Source organism: Ctenocephalides felis, unplaced genomic scaffold, assembly GCF_003426905.1.
Source record: "Ctenocephalides felis isolate EL2017-DRISC unplaced genomic scaffold, ASM342690v1 CF-g0.4_SCAFFOLD_03571, whole genome shotgun sequence".
Lineage (NCBI taxonomy): Eukaryota > Metazoa > Arthropoda > Insecta > Siphonaptera > Pulicidae > Ctenocephalides > Ctenocephalides felis.
In genome coordinates, this window is record NW_020539725.1 from 53,211,903 (window position 1) to 53,230,813 (window position 18,911).

The window sequence follows — 18,911 nt, forward strand, 5'->3', positions numbered from 1 at the left end:
TAGTAAAATTTATTTTAATTTTAATTAGAACGAAATTAGAAAGAAACTAGTGGTGTATGGAAACGTGCCTTAAGGCAAATTGCTAGAACTTCCCGTACCGTAACGAAACGTTCGAGGACTATTAAATATTTTCAAATAGATTATTATAAATACTGTAATATTTAACTAGATAATATAATAATTAGCTACTTCATTATTCAGAAAATGTATGCCAAACACAATAATTAAATTATTATATAATCGCAAAGTCATTAGTTGCAAAATGTACGATATTTGCAAGAAGATGTATGAATATTCAAAAATTAATCTATTCATTTTTACTCGCTTGCTAAAATATATTGTATTTTAATTTACAATAGTATTTTTCCATAGTTATCGAATGGAAAAGTTCAAAATTTTATTTGCAGAATATGTATATTTTTGAGTAAAAATGAAATATCAGATCAATAATGAAATAATGAATGATTTTATATGCGACTGATATAATATTTCAATAATATATACTAGACAAACCTACTTAGTAAAAAAAACTGAGTTAGATCCAAAAGTAGTTTTAAATAATTTAGATCTCAATATTGTTAATATTTAATTTTAGTTTAATTTTTCAATTTAATTGTTTGTAGGGAGTTCAATATTAAGTATGCAGAATAATGATCATGATCCACGTTACGTTATTTTGAATTGACTAGAAATATGCTATAATCTATCTAATTAATCTATTTTGTATTATTTACAAAATCTATTTGAACAAATCTATTTTGTATTATTTGGGTCAACGCATTATTTTACAAGGATAATCGCATCGATGAAATAAATTTTTATTATTTAATGATTTGAATTGAATTATTGAATTATTTTTTTACCAATTTTTACATCCTACCTATATTTGAATGATCTCCTTCGTTGTCACAAAATGTCCTTCTAATTATCAAACAGCTCTTCAATTACTCTGTAAGTATGATCTGCTATTTGTGAAATAAAATATGTTAAAATATGCGTAAACATTCGAAACAGTTTTGCATATTATACAATTTGATTAGTTATTTATAGTAATTCTAATAAATAATATCGTTTAAGAATGCGCAATTGTATACATATGATAATTGTGACTTTAAGAAGTACACAGAACGCGATGGATCTATGTCAAGACCAACGTTGTAAAGACCATTCAATTTTTTCTTAATGTGCTTCAAATACATTTATTATCGAAGATGATTATGATATAATACTATATATAAGGTAGAGCGGGGCACAAAAGTCCACTTTGATTTTGAGCAATTATATTGTGAAAACCAAACCAATTATTGATTCCCGTAGCAAAAATTTGAGTGTTTAAAAAGATACTTTTTTTGAAAAATTTAATTGTTTTTATACTTTGGAATATTTTGGAAATTTTGACATTTTTTTTAAAGCAATCGCGATGCGTTATATACGAAATATAGAAGCGCGTGGGCGCCTCGTTGTAGTTTAACGGATATAGAAATGTAAACAAAATTTGTTGTTATTTTAAAATATCTAATAATTTAATGTGCATATGTCTATGCATTTTTGAGCACGAAATGGCATTTTTGTAACTTTTTTTTATTGAGAGTCCATAACCGCTGGTCTAGTTTTACCAAAAATTCAAACAGTTCTTTGTTTATAAATAAAATGTTTTTTTAATTATTCAAATCGGACGCTCCGTTCTCTCAAAAACTGAATTACGATTTTTGGCTTTTTTTGTCCCGTATCTTCAAAACGGCTCAATCTGCCTTTGTCAAAAACTAATCAACACGTCTCCTTATCAATACAAATCTAGTGTTTTTTTAATTATTCAAATCGGTTGATCCGTGTTCCCAACATCGTCGACGAAAATTTGTATCCGCACACACACACACATACATCCATTTTTTCTAAGGTATGCCAAAATGTTCAGAAACCTTTGAAACGTAAAGATATATACCAATTTTCATTTTTGATTTTTTGCGATTTTCTATAACTTACTCTACGGAAAAAAAATACCAGAAATAAATAAATGGTTTTTACAACACTACTGATGAATATTTCTGACAAAATACCAGATCAAGGTTATATACAGTGTTATCTCCGTAAAAATGTGCCCATAAAATGTATATTTTGCGTTGGTTGAATAATTTAGCTATTGTTTCGTAAAATCTCTTCAAAATTAAAAATCAGACACTATAGTCATGTTGGCCCCCTGGTTATCCCATTTTACCCCGCATATGGGGTAAGAAGAACCAGTTAATAATTTTTTAAAAACAGCAAAAAAACATATTTTTACAATGATGAATCCGCTCGGATTTTCACTGAACATAGTCAGATAGTTTATTTGTTTCATACGTGTTATTTATCGTGAAATAATTGATTTGGTTTGCACAATATAATTGCTCCAAGACAAATTGGAACTTTGTGCCCTTTCCTATCCTATTGGAAATAAAGTAACAGAAAAGTAATGAATTGTATATACAATTATTACTTTATATGCTTCAAGCAACTTGGTATTTTTTTTAATGATATTTATATTAATTTTGAAATATAATATTTTTGTCTATTTTAATGAACCGGACGCCACCCACAGTATATGATATTTACAAATATTTTAATTTAGATACAAATGAAACGAAAACTGATCTGATATATTTTCAGTGTTATAAAAAATCTTTTATAGAGATTGCAATTATAAATTTTCTGTTTTTTAATTATAATAATATAGAACCTATACCTATAGAGTTGGGCTTATCGTTAGTCCTTAATGTGATGCATTACCCATTACATAATAATGAGATACATTATTCGCGCTTACAAACCGCTGCCACCAGACCACCAGGCCGATATTTTATGCGAATAATTATATCGCGAAACACGTGTTTCGAAGAAGTTAAGGGGGTAGTCGAGTTTTGGCGCATCTGAGCGAGTTGTACCTTGTACACAGAATTACTCTTTAGAACGCTTTCGAGAACAAAACTTTATTGTGGTGTATTTTGAAAACATGCCTGATACATAAGTACCTGGCGAAACTTGGAGCAACTGACAACGAGGTGCACATTGTCAGCGTTAATAGAAACAGTCTTCTTGGTTCTTCTTGCCGTGCGGAATTTGCAGGTCGGGAAAAAGTTAGTTACGTGGTAACTGCTTGCGACGTTGCGGCGAGAACTTTTTTAAGTATTTCAGAGGAAAAGAATATCAAAAGTCTTTTTTACGCTTTTACAAAACTGCATGTTTTTACTTCTAACTTCTAGCATTAATAATTTATATGTTGCTTGTATCAGCGCATGTACCGGGGAGATTTTGCTATATAAAGCATGATAATAACTAACTTTTTGAAGAAAAAGTTTGGATTCACCTAAAAATCAGATTTGCTAATTTTATGATTTCTTTACATTTTGAGTCATTCTGAGTTTTTTGACACTAAAAAGTATGCAAGTCTGATAATGATGAGCCAAAATTCCACCTTTCGTCGATGATTTCTCAAAAATTCTATAATTATGTGCCCAGACATTACTTTATAATTAGCAGTGAAGTGCAAAATTTTGTTTAGCCAAAATAAGTTTGTTTTTGCTAAAAAATCATAGTTGCGATTTTCATGATTTTTCTACATTTTGAGTTATTCTGAATCATTTGACACTACAAATCTGAAAAGTATGTAGTTGTGGAAATGTATAAGCTAAAATTTTATCTTTCGCGGATGATTTCTCAAAAATCCAGTTGCATAATTTTGTGCCCAGCCATTTCTTTATAATAAGCAGAGAAGTGCAAAATTTCGTTTAGCCAAAGAAAAGTTTATTTTTGCTAAAAAAAAATCATATTTGCTATTTTTATTATTTTTCTGCGTTTTGAATCATTCTGAATCATTTGACACTACAATTCAAAACATATTTGAGTGTTTTTATATATGAGCCAAAATTCCACATTTCTTTGATGATTTCTCAAAGATCCAGTTGTATAATTTTATGCCCAGCCATTTCTTTATAATTAGCAGACAAGTGCAAAATTTCGTTTAGCCAAAGAAAAAGTTTGTTTTTGCCAGAAAATCAGATTTGCTAATTTTATGATTTCTCTACATTTTGAGTCATTTTAAATCATTCGATACTACAAATCCAAAAAGTGTGAAGGTGTGAAAATGTATGAGCCTAAATTCCACCTTACGTCGATGATTTCGCAAAGATCCAGTTGTATAATTATGTAAATAGCCATTTCTTTATAATTAGAAGATAATTGCAAAATTTTTGATTTTTTTTGAAAAACTTTTTGAAAGATATCAGTTGGAAATCGTGCCGATTAGTTTTAGGTAAAGATCGGCTGAGTCGTTTTTTTTTTATAATCACTTGTAACTTTTTTTTAAGTTTGACGAAACATTGCATGGTGATATGATCCATAGTCTTAACAAATATTCTAGAATATTATAGAACTACAAAAAGTAGTTTAACTTTAAAAATTAAATATGTAGTATAATAGTCAGAATATCAAAATTCTATGGACACAATTTTAAAATTTGTTGAATCTAAATTCTTAAATTCTGGATACAAAGTGCCATTTACCGCTAATATTTAACCAATTATTACAACTTCACGTTTTACTATTTTATATTCTTCGCACCTTTGCCAGAATAAAGATATATTTGGTCCTTTTTACCCCACCCACGTGTAAGCTTTTATATATCATCTGTTGAATCTAACTTTCTAAATTAACAATACATATTTTAAAATAATTAAATACTCAAAAATACTTAAAAAATATATCAAGGCCTCGCAAACTAAACAATAGTGCTCAAAACCAAAAAAAACTAACAACGAAGAAAATTACTTTTGTTACGGATTTTCAAAGAATGCCATTTTTCACGATAGCAACGTCATAAGATCATAGTGATAGCTGGTTATACATCTTTTACCCTCTACTTTCATTTATTATTGTTAAAAAATTCCTAATTTTACTTGTTTTTCAGATATCGCTGGTGGATCTTTTCACCCGCAGACCTTCAATTCCCGTTCTACCCATATTTCCAATCGGAATAGAATGAATCCCTCAGAATGAGAATAGTCGAGAAATATCCGTTTTCGTTTTGGAAAGTGATCAATCTAAACTATTTGTACTTGTAACCCAAGTACAGAGGTAATGTATGTGCATAATTTGCAGTATTATCCGAAGGTTCAAATAAGACGGCGTCAAGAATAAACGATATATGAAGCCACTTTATGATCGATTCAAGTATTCAACGAGATTATGCGGAAACGGAAACACATACACTATACCTACTTGAATCGGAGCCAAATTGCGCACAATTTGCAATGAATATCAATTTAAACAAATGCTGAAAATAAATAATATGTCAATATTATTATTTATATAAAATAAATGTAACACATGCTCATGTAAAATTATATAGGGTAGAGCGGGGATTAGAGGTCCGCGGGTAAAATGTCCACCGCCGATATCTCAAAACGAGTTAAGTCAGGATTTTTTAACAAAAATATTAGAAAATATAGGACAAAATATGTATAACTAGCCATCCATAACAAAAATATTTTCTTTCTTTGTTAGCTTTTTTGGTTGTGAGCACTGTTGTTTAGTTTACGAGACCTTAATATAATTTTTAGGTAATCGTTATTTAATTGTTTTAAAAAAAATCAAATCAAATGTATTGTTATTTTTAAGTTAGATTCAACAGTTTTTCATATATAATCTCTATAAAAGCTTACAAAAGTGGGTGGGGTAAAAGGGACTAACAGAACCTTTACCCTGGCAAAGATGTAAACAATAAAATATAGTAAATGAAAAAGTAAATTAGGTTAAGAAAAGCTTTTTAACGAGAGCTAAATTAAATTAATAGTTATTCCAACTTAGCTGATAAATATTTCTGACGAAATAGCAGATCAAGTTTATATACAATGTAATTTGTGTAAAAAAATGGACTCATTAAATTTATATTATGCTGATTTAATAATGCTATTATTTTGTGAAATTCTTTTGAAATTGATAATAATAATTGAAATTGAAATGCCTTAGAACTGTTTGACCACTAGCTATCCCATTCCGTCTCGACTATGGGTTAAAAAGGAACATGTGACAATTTTTGGAAAATAGCAAAAAACACATTTCTATAATTAACAATGAACTAGGTATTTTACTGAACATAGGTAAATAGTTTTCTGTTTGATACTTGTTATTTGATTTGATGTAGTCGGTTCGGTTTTAACAATATAATTGCCAAAAGTCAAATTAGACCTTTGTGCCCCTCCCTACCCTATCTTATATATATGATTTATACATACCCAGAAAACCAAATGAAAATAAAAATGTTTTGTAAATACATTTATTTTTATTATTTATTTTCGGCATTTCAGATGTATGGTAAATTTTATTTTTAGATTTGCTGATATCTATATGTATACTTAATATAGAGATCAAAATATAAAAAAATGTAATAACAGAAACAAAAGAAATAGATTGAAGAAATGAATGATCGTTAAAAAGTAAAAAATATTTGGTGATTAGTCAAATTGCAAATAATATAGCTCCATGATTGATATTGTCAATTAATTTATTTACGTTTGTAATTGAAAATTTACAAAAAAAACTATTACTTTTTAAATTTAATTATTTTTGTCAGTGAGGGTATATCATTAATAACATTTAGTGATATATGCAGCAATATTGAAGAAAAGACATATGTTTATTTTTCTTTAGAGAAGAGATATTTTTTATATTTTCATCAGGAAATAAAATGAAAACGTTATAGCTTTGATTGTGTATAAAAAATAGACAATAGAAATAGAAATATAGAGAATATTACAATTGGATGACAAGTTACAGCAAAAAAGTTTATTAAAAGTACAAGCTTCTCGTTATAAAATGAACTCCTGGTTGTGAACTTTAAAAATTATATATTTGTAATACACGTTTAAAATTTCAAAAACTTAAAAAATATGGACTTTGGCAAAAGTAATAAAAATTCAGGTGATCATGTTATCGTAGGAATATAAAAATTATCCGACATTAATGAATTAAATAAGAAAATTACTTAGACTTTGGTATACAAAATTGGGTGTTGATATTGTCAAATATAAAATTAATATTTTATTAAAGAAATATCTATTTTTTTAGATATAAAGTGAACAAATTTGACAACTTATCCCTTTTTGTATGATAACTTCATTTTGAATAATTGCACAATTTTAAACAGATTTTGGAGACACCTACATAGAATATAAAATGCTACACCAGTAACTTGAGTATATGTTTTGGAAAGTAACACATATGCTTCAATTTCATTTAAATTTTGTTCTAATTAATTCAATATTGTGATGGAAATATACGAATTACATATATAATATTAACATAACAGGTAAAAAATGTTGGTGTTAAATTACTTATATATCGCAAATAAACTTCATCTTTAATTCGGAGAGTAAAATCGTTAAATACATTTTTAGTATTTAATTTTGATTTTTTTTCAGTTTCTTCTTTTATTGATATCGTGCATATAGATGATTTAAATTAAAAAAAAATGAACTGTTGCAAAAAAATGACCAGTAGATAGAAGTAGACATTTGACTCAGGAGAGGCAAATTGATATACTAAGAACAGTGGAGAAAATTTTTTGGTAAACTAAAAGGTCTTCATTTATATTAACCATTATAAAATTTTCACCACAAAATATTACTACTGCTGGCACTTCAATGTAGTTCCATTATAAAATCCTTTTATTCAAGTGACGCGGGACATTCGATTTAACAATTTGTGAATGCCTATCATGTCATTATATAATAATTGTATAATGGTAATATGGAATAGGAGAATAGCGATGTACTATCAGCAATAGCAAAATGTCTTAACCTATGAAGAACCATAATTACAATGATGTGACATTTCATGAGCTGCCAGTCACGAATACAAATTAATATTTAGTTTTTCTCTTCGACGAGAACTTTTGTTTGAGGCTGATAAACCGCGCGAAACATTTAAAATAAAGGGTGTCCCATTTAAAACCGGTTCCGATCGGATTAGATTTGGCATTATAGAAGAAGATAGTAATCAATAAAAGAAGAAATAATTATTTAGTTTTATTTTAGCAATTTAGAATATTTCTAGACTATCTAGAACATTTCCAGACTATCTAGAACATCTCTAGACTCTCTAGAACATTTCTAGACTATCTAGAACATTTCTAGACTATCTAGAACATTTCTACACTATCTAGAACATCTCTAGACTCTCTAGAACATACATTTACAGACTATCTAGAACATTTTCAGACTATCTAATAAATTTCTAGACTATCTAGTAAATTTTCCAGACTATCTAGAACATCTCTAGACTATCTAGAACATTTTCAGACTCTTTTATATTTAGAAATAAATACTGCTGCAAATTTGTTCAGCAGTTTAAAAATTGAAATCATATAGGGGTAAAAAAGAATACTGTATCTCAAAAACCAGTAAAGATAAGAATTATTTAGCAATATTTGAAAGTAGAGGGAAATAGATGTATAACCAACCATCACCTTGATTTATACGATGTTTCTATCGGGATATAAACGGCAATGTTTTAAAATCCATAACAAAAGTATTTCTTTCGTTGTTAGTTTTTTTGGTTGTGAGCAGTGTTGTTTAATCCAAAAATAATTTTTAAGTATACGATATTTAATTGTTTTATAAGATGTATTAGTAATTGTAAGTTAGATTCAACCATTTTTATATAACCTCTATAGAAGCTTACATGTAAGCGGGGTAAAAAGAACCTACTGAACCTCAAAGGGAAAACCTGCTTTAGAGGCTTCAAAAAAATCGATTTTTTTGCAAAAATGTTTTCCAAAACTAGCCAAGAATATATTCACGTCATATTATGGCATATATTTTTAATGAAAAAATCTGAGAAGAATGTTGAAGTATATAAGATTAAAATCTGAAAAGTTTGTTTCAAATAAATATTTATTTCCTTTCCTAAAAAATCATCAAGAAAAGCCATTTTTTGAAGCCTCTAAAGCAGGCTCGCCCTTTAACCCAGTTTAAAAATAAATAGGTTAATTAGGTTAAAGCAATTTTACAAGAGATAAATTAAATAAATAGTTTTTCCAACTCTGCTGATAAATATTTCTAATGAAATACCAGATCAAGGTTATTTACAGTGTTATCGTTGCAAAAAATGCATCTAAAAATGTATATTTTGCATTGATTGAATAACGAAGCTATTATTTTGCAAAGTTCTTTTCAAAATTAAAATAAGACAAATGACCAGTTTGCCTCCTGGTCGTCCCAATGTACCCCGTCCTATGGGGTAAAAATGACCAGATTACAATTTTTTGAAAAAAAGCAAAAAAATACCTTGAGGTTCAACATTTTATTAAAATTTCTGTGTCCAAATGATTTGTTTTTCAAATTGTCCTACATTGGAGTTCATTATCAATTTCCACCAAAAAGAAAGCAGTTAAGTACCTTTTTATATTGTTGTGGTATAAAATATTATTTTTAGAATGTAGAAAAATATTGCAATCTTATTTAAGTACCTTTTTATATTATTGTTGTATGAAATATTATTCCTAGAATCTAGGAAAATATACGATTTGTAATTATAATTAAAATCAATTACAGTTTAGTTACATTGGCATTTATACGACTGAAAATATTTATTCAGCACAAATTTAAAAATATTTTAAAATTCAATGCATAAAGTCAATTTACTGCAAAATACTTTGTTGTGTATTTATCCTTGAAGTTTATATTTAAACGATTAATGTTGAAGCGATGAATAAGTGAATAATAAATTTGCAATAAATTATCTCATGCCACTGTAAAAATATTTGCAAGTGTTCATCTGGGAAATATGAATATTTTCAAAAATTCCAAACTTTACTTAATACTTCTTTCAGAACATATTTTAATATTAACACGTCAGTCATGTGTGTCTGTGTTTTATTAAAGCGATGTTATAAATACAGTTTTAAAATCAATGTTAAAGGGCGATTCTGACATAAAATGGACCATGTTATGGCAAGGCTATGTTACGTAGCGTTTTAATAAACTCGATAAAGACTAGCGTTTGACTAATGATTTTAATTTTTTTGACTATTTTTTAAATTGATTTTGAAATTTCAAACACTATTCGAAAAATATCAGTTGGGAATCCCGCTGATTAGTTCTAGATAAAGATCGGCCGAGCCGTTTTTCCATAGTTATTTGCTAGAGTGTATTGAAGATTTTGAAGAAACTTTCATGGATTTGGTTCGTGATCTAAGCGAAAGTTCTAAAAATATTTGATGCATATAAAATGATACTAAAAACTGTCGAAATGTTATTGCTGTGAAGTTAGATGTTTTACACATAAAATGTAACTCCTCTCGTATGTTATTCGCCACATCACAAAAAGTCACTAATTTTATTTATTTGTATTCTATATTTTATTTACAACTGTCCAGTTAAGAACTTTTAATAACTTTGTGGAATTTACAATTGTCGGCCGTAAAGGGACTTTGTATAGTAAAGAGGCATGATAATTATATAATGTATTTACTTATAAAATAATTTCATGCACTTATGATGAGATTATATTTTGGCGTTAGTGCGTTTTCTAGGTTAGATTTTCTGTCTAAAACGCCTGACTGCATAGTAACCACTTAGTATTTTGACAGTTTTTAGTGACACTTTATATGAAAAACGATACGTAACATAGCCTTAACGTACGTAACATCGGTCTATTTTAGAATCGACCCATCAATCTCATAGCCTAAATATCAACTAATAAGTGGTTCTTACAATTAGTCTGATTTGAGAGTTTAATTAATTCGGCCGATATCAAAATGAGGACATGTACGATACCAATGATATTACAAATTACAAACGTATCTCTAAAAGCTTGCATAATAGTAATAATGAATGTGTCTATAAAAATCTATGCAAACATTGATTATCGCATCATTCATGCAACAGTTTTGAGATCAAGATTAGTATTCCGTGCACAGAGCTGTTACAGGCCATAATTGAAGGTTGTGTACTATCTCTCGCGTCAGGTACAGGTGTACAGGTGTGCATCTATGTATCTATTTGTCTATGTGCCTATGTGTATATTTGACCTTCGATTGTCCATCTCTTTTAAATTCCATGATAATTATATAATAATTAAAATAACCACATCGTGAATGATGATATGATATAATGTCTTCGATAATAACAATAGAAAAATCACGGAGTCATTATAAAAAATAAATATTTATAATTACACCGCGACAGTATGCTTTGAATTATCGATGGCGGTTTTGTTTGTAATTTATAAATATTAAGATGACTGTGTATTGAATCTCTTGGAAAAGCATGATAGATGATAAAATCTACTAAATCGATAAAAAACGATTGAATTTTTGTAATATTCCACCTTTAGGAGTTTTCATGACGCCAGAGGCTGTATTTTTAGGCAGATGAATATATTAGGACATTTAGCAGTCTAGTTCTTGTATAAGGTGTCGTGAACAATGGTAATTTCTAGGGTTATTATTTTTACGAATGATATTAGTATGCAATCTAACTATTGTTATCCTTACCTGATTTTTTTATTTTATTTACTTCTAAACGATATTAGAGATAGCCCTATGACCATTCTTTCTATGAGATTGTTTGAAAAGTCAATTTTTTTTTACCACCAGAATTTAACTATATTTTTTTAACCTAATATCACACCTAAGCCCTATAATTATTATTTGATTTAGAAACTTATATTTTAAAGCTTGTGTGTAAAAAATTCTAATTGATTCTAATCAATTACACGCAGTAGTTTTTGGATGGTGCCACTTTGACTTCGGAAAGAATTAAGCAGTTTTCGACATATTTTATAATTTTGCTATAGAAAAGGTATAAAAACTATTCAAGTCAAAATGAAATTGATCGATATGTACGGAAATGACGTGTTGATTGTACAACAGTATCAAAATTGCAGTCCAAGTTGCATCAAGTCCAAGAACTACGGTTGAAGCTGATGAAGATGCGAGATAGTCATTAGTGGATGCAAATCGACGAATAACAATGCATGCGATCCCATTGAGTAAAAATTTATCAAATTTAAATGTTCATGACCACTCAAAAGGTCTGGGATTTTCATCGAAACTTAATATATGGTTCTCATAGAGAGAAACGTGTGTCGTCGCACTGGCGTACGCGATTCGCCTCTGAAAAGTCTTGAAAATTATCAGGTTTTGAAGCGAATTGTCACTAGGAATTTCATATGGAATGTAAAGAATACAATACACCTAATTGCCCGTGAAACAAAAAAGAAAAACATGCTCAAAACAGGTGCAAAGCTGAAACTTGCCAGAAAAAGATGATGCAGTATGTTTGGTAGATTTGTTCATTTTTCAGCTTTCCGAAAATAACAACGGTTAATTCGGATGCCTCATTTTATCAGCTGAATAATCTAAATGATAATGATATCAAAATTAACCCACAAGGAAGGTATAATCCTGCATCAAGACGACGCAAGACCTCACATAAGTTTGGTCAATCGCCAAAAGCTTTTGTAGCTTGAATAGGTTCAGAAATGACACATTCATCATATTCTCCAAACCTACCGTCATCGGAACATTATTTGTTCCGGCCACTAAAAAAAATTTTAAGTGGTAAAACCTTTACCTCAAATCAGCCTGTTAAAAAGCACTTTGATCAGTTTTTTGCCAATAACGACCAAAAAACTTATAATTTCGGAATTATGCTAATACCAGAAACATTACAAAATATGTTCGAACAAAATTGCCAATACATAATTCATTGAAGTAATTGTTTATTGTACGAAAATTACGTGCCAAAGTGTCTATAAAAACGAAGTTACTTTCCGAACAACCCAGTATTTGTGATATAGCAACAAAGGATCGAAAGTCTACTTTTATTTAGAAGCATATTCTGTTCTTTTTTAAGAAAAATCTGATATCACTACAACTTGATGTCAAGCAGCTAGAATCATGAGATTGATTCCGGAACTATCATAGCCAAAATGATCAGTAATAAGTATTTTGAATCAAGAAGAGTTTTAATGCAAATGTGTGTCTGATACTATAGTCAACTTCACATTTTTGGTAATTTTCATCAAAAAAATGTGTATGATAATCCATCTGCAAACTAAGACACTCTTAGGCCAGAAGCTGATGAGAAGATCAATTTTAGTTTTACACATAGAATTCTTTTTTTTTGTCATATATAAAACAATTTGAAGATATTATAATGGCTGATTATTATTTATAATAATTATTTATCAGAAATTGATTCTATTATAATATATTTTTGTTTTACAAAAAAAAAATTGAATGTGCTTATTTTCTAATTAGTACATACAGATTATGAGCCAAGAAAGGTGTCCACATCAAACATGAAGTAATCGAAATCTATATAGGAAAACGCTTATATTTGGCGAACCGATTTTAATTGTGTTGAGAATAATAATCAAGGTAGATGTTATGTGATAATAGAAAATGGTTATTGTGAAACAAACTTTCACATATTAACTACCGTGAACATGGTTCACATATTAAATATTTGCCTTTTAGTGTCGGGCTTTAAATATACACATTGCCATTAAATAGAGTAAATAGAAATAAGAAGATATTAAATTATTAAAAGGAGTTCTAATGTTAAAATATAATTTTGAAAGAATCTTTTATAAAAACGCACCCGTCATCTATTAAACGACAGGAATACTATGCAGAGCTTGGTTGGAATACAAACTTCTTGTAGAATTTTGTTATGAAAAATTGTACGGTATAAACTTATATTAAAATTTTGCCTAAAAATCACTAAATATTACTTATTTAGTTTGTCGCAAGCTTAGATAAACAAGTATAAAGATACTAAGGGTTTAACTGCTCATGTTAAGGTTGAAAATTCAAATGGCAAAAGAATAATATATAGCCGGTTTTACTCGAAATCTGAAGTATTGGGTCACTTAGTATTATTATTAATAATAATATTAATAATAATTGCACTAATGATAATAATTAATATATGAAATAGTACAGAATTAATAACAGAACTATAACAGATGGCACTTACCTTTGTAGCGTATCCTCGTACTCTGTGTGCTATGTTGATGTACTTTCTGGGAATACCCGAAATTATTGTTTACAGCAGGCGCTGGAAAACACCGGTCTTACAACCTAGAAATAAAGAAAATAAGATTTAATAAAATGTATATAAATTACTTTGTTAATAAATTATTGTATGTTATAACAAATCATTGTACTTTTATTTATAAATATAACTACTAAAATATATTTATAATATATGTTAACTGACTAATTTTTTAAATTGATTTTAAATACTTCAATTCCAATTTCAAAATATCAATTTTTTCAAAACTATAAAAAAACCTTTTTCATAGGCCTCAAATATTTCGTAGGTCTTTCGCTTACATCATGAACTAAAACTATGTAATGTTTCTTCAAAATCTTCAAAACGTTTTAGCAAATAGTTAAAGGGCGTTTAATTATAAAAAATCATTAATATTTGTATTAATGGTATAGCAATTGAAATTTTATTTTAAATTAATCATTTGGAGTATGTATGTATCACTACGACCATCTCTGATAACGATACTGAGGCTGACAGTTCGACAACTCGGCATCGTTATCATGAGTATTCTGAACTGAATCAAGAGATTGTTGTTTTGTAGTTGTCATTAAATAAGTATTTACAATTTCCAAAATTAAAAACTTTATTATTAAGTGTTAATTGGATTCCTAAAAAAATGGGAAATTCCCCGACATCTCAACGAAGGGCTACGTCTCAATCGCGCCGAATAAGCCAGGAATCTAGGATAACCAATACTAATCCAATTATGACCAATAATGATGAAAGAGAACAGTTTCCAGCAGGAAATGGTAACACCAACAACTTATCAGGCAAAGAAACGGACAACTTACAAATCAATAAAAATTACAAGTAAGTTTTACTAACAAACAAAACTAGGTCTCTGATCCTCTGGCATCTGTGTATCAAAATGATATAATTTATCATATATGTAAAATTATTATGAAGTATTCAGAAACTAACAAAATATAAGAATTTTATAAAACTGATGATATTATATATATATATATATATATATATATATATATATATACTTATATATAATTTTTTTTATTAAATATATGTATATATATTTATATTATATTATATATTATATAAATATAATAATTTTTTAACCAGGCATAATTTAAACAATGGCCCAAGCAAAACTGTTGGATCACCTAGTGCAGTTGATTCCTGGTGCTTGGTGTATTCTAAATGTAATGATCCAGAAATACCATCCAATATAAATATGTAGGTGACTAAATATGAATATAAATTGCAAATAGTTAAGAAGTTAAGAATTCATTTGTTCGTTATATGTGATCAAATATATACAACTAGGCCTTGAGACTAAATTGGCATTTTATATATGTATATATATATATATATATATATATATATATATAATTGTTAAAATCAAAATAATTGAACTTATTTTATTATTGGTCTTAATTTTTAATTGGCACATACTATATTTATTCACTTGCTAGAAAAAACAGTATATCTAGCATTAGTCTGCACTATATATAATTGGTATCATAAATAATGCAATTATTATAAATGCAATAAAATGCAATATATATATAATATATATATACCTTGAAGATTTTTTGTTCAATGTTGAAAGATAATAAATGCAATAAAATGCAATATATATATAATATATATATACCTTGAAGATTTTTTGTTCAACGTTGAAAGATATTGAATTGAATAAAACAACCAATGCATTTGAATGTAGAAATGTTTATTTTAAATTTTTATACATTTCAGACTAGATATGTGTCTCTTCATTCAGCTAAAATAAATTTACAATATAAATAAAGGTTTTAGAATTAAAAATTTTACAATTTGAAAAATTAATTAAAAGAAATTATTTCTTTTAGCTGAATGATGAGACACATCTAGTCTCGGAACATATAAAAATTTAAATTAAACAGTTCTACATTCGACGCTTTGGCTATATATATATATATATATATATATATATATATATATATATATATTACATTCTTTAATATCTATTCCAGGGATTTTGCTAATATAAACCCTACAACAAATTTATCTGAAGCAACTAGTCCTCCGAATATTGTACCAACAAATAATGTCCTTGATAATGAATTGTCTGATAAGTAAGTATACATTGTAATTTCAAATATTTCATGTGATATCAGATAATCGTTTCAATGAATATTTTGTTCCAATTCATCGCATGTTTTCAGAGACCAGAGTTTTGAGGATGATGAAATACAACTTATACCATCAGTTTTAAGTACAGATGAAACTGAAAACTGGCTTCCTATGATGTTACAAACTAAAATTTTGTATGTACCAATTCAAAATGGAACAAAAAGCTATGAATATGTTGCAGAAAAATTTTATGGTACAGCTGTAAAGCAGAATTTTAAGGTAATCACATTTTACATATATATACATATACATATATATAATTATTGTTATGTTATACACTCTGATTTTATAAGAGCGAAACAGAACTTAACAATTCTAATTTAATAATTTTTCCAAAGTGCACTAACTGTAGTTTGCGTTTTTTCTTCATAATTTCTTATATTTTCATTTCTCTTTATCCTTCCTCCAGATTGAAAAAATTGAATTAATACAGAATCCAGTAGCATTTGGGAAATATTTATTGAAAAAACAAGAATTGCAGTCACGTTATGGAAATGTAGCTGAAGAACTTTTATTTCATGGATCGTCAGTGGGGAACATTTTAAGCATCTGTAACAATAACTTCAATTGGCGTCTGTGCATCAATTCTAGTATGTATATTCAAATTATAAGTTTGTTATTTGGTTAAAAGATAAATCAACATAAACTAATATGTTTTATATTACAGAATACGGTCATGGAATAAGTTTTTCTCCAATTTCAACTTATGCTTGTTATAGTTGTGAAAAAACTCCATATAAGCAAATGCTGGCTTGCTTAGTGCTCGTAGCAAAAGAGTGTGTGGGAGTGACAGGAATGCAATTGCCAGATTTAATTGAAGATGGATTATGGTGTGATACAGCAATTAAAAATGATGAAAGTAAATCTGTAGTTGTAAAGTTCAGTGATCATGAATTCTATCCCTTATATAGGATTACTTTTACTGGTTTTGTCAAACAGAACAATGCTCTTGTAAGAAGACGATAGATATTATTTGTCATAAATATGATATTTATAAATGTAAGCAACTACTTATATTCTGTTTTATTCATTCATGTGTGGCAATATATTTAGAATTTAATTAATTAAAATATAAATAAGAATTTAATTTGATGTGTTATGATAATAAGATATTCTGGAAGAATACATCTTTAAAGTGCATAATTATACACATAAATATATATGTATTAATAATTATTATCCTACTTCTTGTAACAATATCGAACATTATATAAATGATTAATCGATTGTTATCTTTTACAATCAAAAATATAAACCTAAACTGTATTATTTTTATTTTTTAAATAAAAAAAACACATATATATACATACATATATATATATATATATATATATATATATATTATTAATTCAGAAATAAATATGAGAAAAAAGTGCAAATACTCTTTAGCTATCCATTGTAGAGTCAATAAGTAAATAGATCTACATATTATTTACATTTCAAAATGTATATAACAATTTGAAAGACTTGATTAATGCAGTTTATTTTAACTCACAAAAACTGCATCTTTAATTCACTGAATATTTTTATTCTTCATGGATTGCCATATTTGATAAAAATACGCCGTGCAGATATTCAACGATTATAACGCCTTGATAAACCATTAAACCAGAATGTTTTTTTTTATGAAAGAGAGTGTTTCATGTTTTCACCAGAAAATCCGGTTTACAGTTCTAGGTTTTCTCGACGTTTCGTATAGGTATGTGTCTGTGAATCAATTTTCAACTTTTCATCGCCGTTCTCTCAAAAACGGCTGCACCGATTTTAAATATTTTACAACGGTTTGATAAACTTTGTTCCAGGTTCCAAAAGTCTCAATACATTTCCCAAATATGTACGTGCATTTTTCTAAAATATTTTTAGGACTTCGCACACAGTATGTAAACGAATAATATTTCATTCTATTAAAACAAGACTTTTACAAGATTGATTTCTGGTATTTCAATATTTCAACATATTTAAAAAATATATATTATATAATTTTTTGTTAACACTCAAGTTTCCTAAATGGTTTAATATTATAATATTTCGGGATCGTATGTAAAAGGTAAGTTGTAATACTGATGTTAATAAATAACCAAGAACCAAATACTACCTCATTTATATAGTATGTAATATATTTCCTTCTATATTTAGCAAAATGAGGGCCTGTAGCGCGAAGAAAAAAGCTTGGTTCAGTATACTAGTCACAAGTTATTGACAAGCCATTATCAAACAGCAGTGATATCACTTTTTACTTTAAAATTTAGTTCAGATATGTTTCCAAGAAAAGACCATTAAATTGCCTCCTAATAAGCTTCAGAAGTAAATAAAATATAAATTTTAGTTAATGAGGGCAATTACTAGACTGCCTTCTAATAGCATTCAACTAAGGTGACCATATGTCCCGGTTTGGCCGGGACAGTCCCGAATTATCACCTTGTGTCGCGGGTTTTTCTAAAAACATTTTTTGTCCCGGATTGACCCGGTTTTTCCAAAAATTAATAGGTAAATTTACAAAAATTATGAGAATAAACGACCAAGTGTTATTTTTATTTAAAAATTAAATTAAAAGGAAATTGAATTAAATTACCCATAACAACCCGGCGGGTAACGTATGGGTCTAAACCCACTGGATTATAAATGGGTCCATAGTGGGCTTATAATAACCTGATAGGCTGTAAATGGAACCAAACAGGTCGA

At 28.0% G+C, this 18,911-nt stretch overlaps 1 protein-coding gene across 1 annotated transcript; it reads left to right on the forward strand.

Annotated features, from left to right (window-relative positions):
• Positions 1–14,613: 14,613 nt before the first annotated feature.
• Positions 14,614–17,265, forward strand: LOC113385419 (poly [ADP-ribose] polymerase 14-like). Its single transcript, XM_026623267.1, has 6 exons — positions 14,614–14,909; positions 15,177–15,290; positions 16,070–16,171; positions 16,262–16,448; positions 16,639–16,819; positions 16,897–17,265. The coding sequence occupies exons 1-6, from the start codon at positions 14,716–14,718 to the stop codon at positions 17,193–17,195; spliced, it is 1,077 nt and encodes a 358-aa protein (XP_026479052.1). The 5' UTR covers positions 14,614–14,715; the 3' UTR covers positions 17,196–17,265.
• The last annotated feature ends 1,646 nt before the right edge of the window (positions 17,266–18,911 follow it).